This window comes from Contarinia nasturtii, unplaced genomic scaffold (assembly GCF_009176525.2).
Source record: "Contarinia nasturtii isolate CC-2019 unplaced genomic scaffold, AAFC_CNas_1.1 Cnas_scaffold_1762, whole genome shotgun sequence".
Lineage (NCBI taxonomy): Eukaryota > Metazoa > Arthropoda > Insecta > Diptera > Cecidomyiidae > Contarinia > Contarinia nasturtii.
Window position 1 is genome coordinate 71,768 of NW_022199094.1, and position 4,565 is coordinate 76,332.

Here is a 4,565-nt window from a genome sequence, read left to right on the forward strand (position 1 = left end):
ATCCATGATTCGCCACCAGTGACGATAAAATACACGGATTTTGAAACACCACGATTGAATTTCTTGAGCATTTGTTTACACCAATCGACACGAGCCTTTTTTTGAGCGATTGTCAAATTATGTGGTATCCAACGAGAGCAAATCTTTCTGACAGCTAAATGTTCATGTAAAATCTTAAATACGCTTGTCGCACTAATGCCCAGGGATGCCTCAATCTCGTGATATGTTACATGACGATCTTCCATTATCATATTTCTGACAGCATCGATGTTTTCTGGTACAACAACTGATTTTGGACGACCTTCGCGGAACTCGTCGATGAGCGATAGGCGACCGCGCTTGAATTCGTTGTACCAATTATAAATTGTCCGAAGACTTGGTACTTCATCGCCAAAGGCCAAATGAAGTTGATCAAAACACTGTTGTTGTGATACACCCAATCGAAAGTGGAAAAAAATAATCGCTCGAAAATTTTCACGAGTAAAATTCATTTTTTGGCTGAGACGCAATTTACATGTTACGGTAAACAATACAAATAACGATCGAATGACAAAACGTTCTGAGAACGTTTATGCTACAAAATGTTAAACTTAACGAATATGACAATGGTTTGCATCGGGCAATACTAAAACATACATATTGAAGAAACTTAAATAGTCGCCTACGTATCTGATTGCTATGGTATTGGAATGAGAGCATTTCCTTTGTGAGATTAGTCGAAGGCCATTGAATGGCACGAGGACAAATCGATTTAGTTTCGGTGATGAATTACGTGACTTGAAGAGCATTCGGATCATTGAGGTGTGACCCGTTCGAAATTGGCCATCGATGAACAAATGGCAAATGAAAAAATTCAATTATTTCGATTTGAGATAGACTTACGTCTGCTTTTGATTTTCAAACAATAAATTGAGCACATTCGCATAAACTGTGTATTTCTGGATGTGATTACACTGTAGATTTTATTTTATCGCCAATTGTGCTGCAGATACGCAAAAAGACACATACTTTATGCCCCTTTTCTATGCATTTGATTCATCTAATAAATTATGTGAAATTTTAAGAATGATCATTGGATAAATTTATTTGGTCGATTTGAAACATTGATTTAGATGAAAATGATTGAGAGTGAATTGATAATGTAATATAATTGTCATGTTTCACATTCTTTCTCTCATCTGTTTGTTAGTCAATGTTTTCACATTTTATTATTAATCTTTATCGAGTTTTCAGAATATTCGATAGTGTTTCGTGATATCAGTGCGTTCAAGTTATTTAAAACAACATTGTAGTGCCATGGAATATGGTAATCAAGCACAATTAAAATAATTTTTACATCCAACCAGATAATGTACATGTACTATATGGTGTTAGGAACACTGAAAAAGGGGGCATTTCAAATGTGGTACGATACAAAAATTATCTTTGTTTTCTTCGCCTACACACAGTTATTCCTGATTGAACGTCCACAGCATTTCAAAACGGACTGAGTTAGTTTTAATCCAACGCTCAAAATGGACAGTCGTCAAGGAAAGATAATTGGTTGGTTCGGTGTTGTTATGAACCTACTATGTTTGTTTGCATTTGAATTTGCTGGTATAGCCAATAGACAGATCGCTGGATCTTTTGGTGAGTTACATGTGAAATTGCAGCGATTTCGTTTCAATTTATAAAAATCCAATGAAAAATATTCGATATTTTCAGTATTCAATTTAGTGGCTTGCATCATTTGGCTGGTTGGACTGGGAATGGTGAGTGCATCGAAATTCACAACTCTTCACATTTCAAAAATACATGTTTATCTTTAAAAACAACATTTTTATGTGATTTAATAATTAAAATCGATTAGAACTTTATGATGCTTTTGATAATCGCATTGTTTGGATGGGCGATACCTTTGGTTATTTGGGTGTATTACATATCATTCACAGCACACAAGTAATTGTCCATATGTAACCGAAATATTTATTGTTTTCGATTAATTTTTCCCGAATATTTTGATCACAGCATATTTTCGGGTGAAACGGAATTTTTTTACTTGCATAGAGAGAACGAAACTCGAGATTTTTGGAGCGGAGTTTTCATTTTGGGCATGTTAATTTAAAAAAAAATGTTTTAAACTCCCTGAGTTGATAATTATTCATTTTTTTTGCAGTGTTCAGTTCCGTTTATGATTTCATTGCATTGAAACATTATCTAAAACTTAAAAGTGCTCCAACTCTAACCCAAGAATTTACACCAAGCTTAAATGTTGCCTACGAACCAACAACAAACGGAAATTGTGCGATTAATAAAGCATGACTTCAAGGAGTATAGAAGAAAAACACACATTTCAAGCAATCACTTGTTTTCGTAACATCAAAATTAACAGTATACAGTGATGAATAAAAATAAGCTGAACATTTTTGTACATCTTGGCTTGAACTTTTGTTGAAAGAATAAAAAAATAATAATTTTAAAATCTTTAAAAAGAACACGGCCATTTGAATATATCTATTATTTATCGATAATTGTTCCTCTGAGGAGGAGGAGATTGAGGGGGAGGAGGAGAGCGAGAAGGATCCTCCTCCTCCTCAACTGAGGAGGAAAAGTTTTTTTTGCTCAGCCCTTTGAGTCAAAAAATGTTATTTTTAGCTAAAAACATTTTCCTCCTCAGTTGAGGAGGAGGATCCTCCTCTCCTCCTCCTCATTTTCCTCCTCACCGTTCCTCCTCCTCAGAGGAACAATCCCTGAGTGATTCACATTAAAAACAATCTCTTCGATGATAACATCAGGATGCAACGAGTGTTGGCGTTGCTGGCTACTCTTCTTCGTTGTGTATGTATGCGCAACTCACACTTTACGCATATTCGCAAGCATTGTTATCAATTTGAGTAGTTCGGAATTCCGTTGAATGACAGAAACGTAAAATAAGGGAAATTTCAAAAATCTTACCTCATTCGTTTTAAAACTTGCGTTCAAATTCCAAATGTGGTACGATAATAATTGTTTTGGTTAAGAAGGTTTCATTTGTCCATCAAAATGTCTAGCAAATCGAAATCAAATGACTCCCATTTCAGAAAATTGAAGAGCTTTGAGTTCAAATCAAAGTCACAAATAAAGTAAATGAATTTGATTCGAAACATATAACAAAATACATAAATAGAATGTAAAACGTTGGCGAATGATCAAAATTCGTATAGCAACGGAAGAGTGGAATAAAATAAATCGTATTTGTTTTTGACCTTTAAATCATTATCATAATTAAACTCTGGTCGCACGCATACTAACAATTATTTGTGATAAAAGTATTATTATCTGTAACTGAATGCTGAATGTCATACGAACTGATTATTTAAAACTGAGCAAAATCATCAGTCAGTTTCAAACATACGCTCAAAATGGTCGGTCTCCAAGGGAATATAATTGGTTGGATCGGAGTTATCGTAAACCTAATATGCTTATTTGCAGTTGAAAATTCCCGCTTTGCCAGCAATGGTATTGCTGCATCCTTTGGTGAGTTAGGCTTTTTATTTACTTTCATTTTACTTTCAGTAGTACAGTTTTTGTTTACACAAATTTATCAACAAATGTTCAGTATTCAATTTAATAGGTTGTTTCATTTGGCTTGCTGGACTTGGACTTGGAATGGTATGGACTTGACTCTACACATTTCAAACATACATTTTCATCTTTAAAAACAACATTTTTATTTGATTAAAAATAATTAAAATTGATTAGAACTTTATGGTGCTAGTCTCGATAATATGGTGGACGATTCCTTTGGTTATTTGGGCGTTTTGGATATCATTCACAGTGCATGAGTATGAATATCTATAATAAAATATACCACTTCAATGTTTACGCTTAACTTTTTTCTGAACGTTCACAGCATCTTTGAGGAACATTCCTCACATGAGAGTTTTCATGAATTCTTTTACATTGGAATTTTTATTTTTGGTAAGTTAATAAAATACATGTTTCAAACCGCATAACGTAATAATTCCTTATTTTTTGCCAGTTTACCATTCCATTTATGATTTCATTGCGCTGAAATATTACCGAGAACTGAAAAATGCGATACTTGTAAACGAGTGCACGCCGAGAATGAATATTGTTTACGCACCAACCACAACGCCTAATTGTGCGATTATTCCTTGAATTCCTTTTAAGAGAGATCGCAGAAAAAATATATAACTTTATATACATATAGGTACAATAGTTGAAGTGGCAAAACATTAGAGTGAACATTTTTGTTAAGAAAGCGTATGTGATTTGAGTGAGAATAAAAATGTAATTTTAAATACGTAAAACCGATTTTGTCAATTGTATACACAAAACTCACTAAACGAAACACTGATATCAGAATGTTTTCGCAAAAACGACGGTTTTTACGTTTTGATAACAGAAATTTTTTAAGAAATCACAAAACTTAACAGGCCGGCTGAAAAGTTCGTAGGCTAACATAGTAAAACACATTTTTTTGGCAAAATTCGGTTTTATTATTCAACATACATGCCTTCGAGGGCGATACAGCGATTCCAACGATTTTCCAACTTTTCGATACCATTTTTATAGTACGATTT

The 4,565-nt window shown here is 33.8% G+C and overlaps 2 protein-coding genes across 2 annotated transcripts; both read left to right on the forward strand.

The window, feature by feature from the left end:
* Positions 1–1,475: 1,475 nt before the first annotated feature.
* Positions 1,476–2,474, forward strand: LOC116347247. The gene is made up of 5 exons (XM_031777777.1): positions 1,476–1,629; positions 1,705–1,751; positions 1,850–1,938; positions 2,008–2,090; positions 2,156–2,474. The coding sequence occupies exons 1-5, from the start codon at positions 1,515–1,517 to the stop codon at positions 2,299–2,301; spliced, it is 480 nt and encodes a 159-aa protein (XP_031633637.1). The 5' UTR covers positions 1,476–1,514; the 3' UTR covers positions 2,302–2,474.
* An 874-nt stretch (positions 2,475–3,348) lies between these two features.
* Positions 3,349–4,292, forward strand: LOC116347245. Its single transcript, XM_031777775.1, has 5 exons — positions 3,349–3,495; positions 3,578–3,630; positions 3,721–3,803; positions 3,872–3,939; positions 4,001–4,292. The coding sequence occupies exons 1-5, from the start codon at positions 3,381–3,383 to the stop codon at positions 4,138–4,140; spliced, it is 459 nt and encodes a 152-aa protein (XP_031633635.1). The 5' UTR covers positions 3,349–3,380; the 3' UTR covers positions 4,141–4,292.
* The last annotated feature ends 273 nt before the right edge of the window (positions 4,293–4,565 follow it).

What these genes read in the sequence shown, in the direction of transcription:
- LOC116347247 (XM_031777777.1), top strand. Translation starts at nt 1,515, where the DNA reads ATGGACAGTCGTCAAGGAAAGATAATTGGTTGGTTCGGTGTTGTTATG. An exon ending in ACAGATCGCTGGATCTTTTG is followed by an intron (nt 1,630 to 1,704) that starts GTGAGTTACATG and finishes CGATATTTTCAG; the next exon opens with TATTCAATTTAGTGGCTTGC. An exon ending in ATATCATTCACAGCACACAA is followed by an intron (nt 1,939 to 2,007) that starts GTAATTGTCCAT and finishes TTTTGATCACAG; the next exon opens with CATATTTTCGGGTGAAACGG.
- LOC116347245 (XM_031777775.1), top strand. Translation starts at nt 3,381, where the DNA reads ATGGTCGGTCTCCAAGGGAATATAATTGGTTGGATCGGAGTTATCGTA. An exon ending in CTGGACTTGGACTTGGAATG is followed by an intron (nt 3,631 to 3,720) that starts GTATGGACTTGA and finishes AAAATTGATTAG; the next exon opens with AACTTTATGGTGCTAGTCTC. An exon ending in ATATCATTCACAGTGCATGA is followed by an intron (nt 3,804 to 3,871) that starts GTATGAATATCT and finishes GAACGTTCACAG; the next exon opens with CATCTTTGAGGAACATTCCT.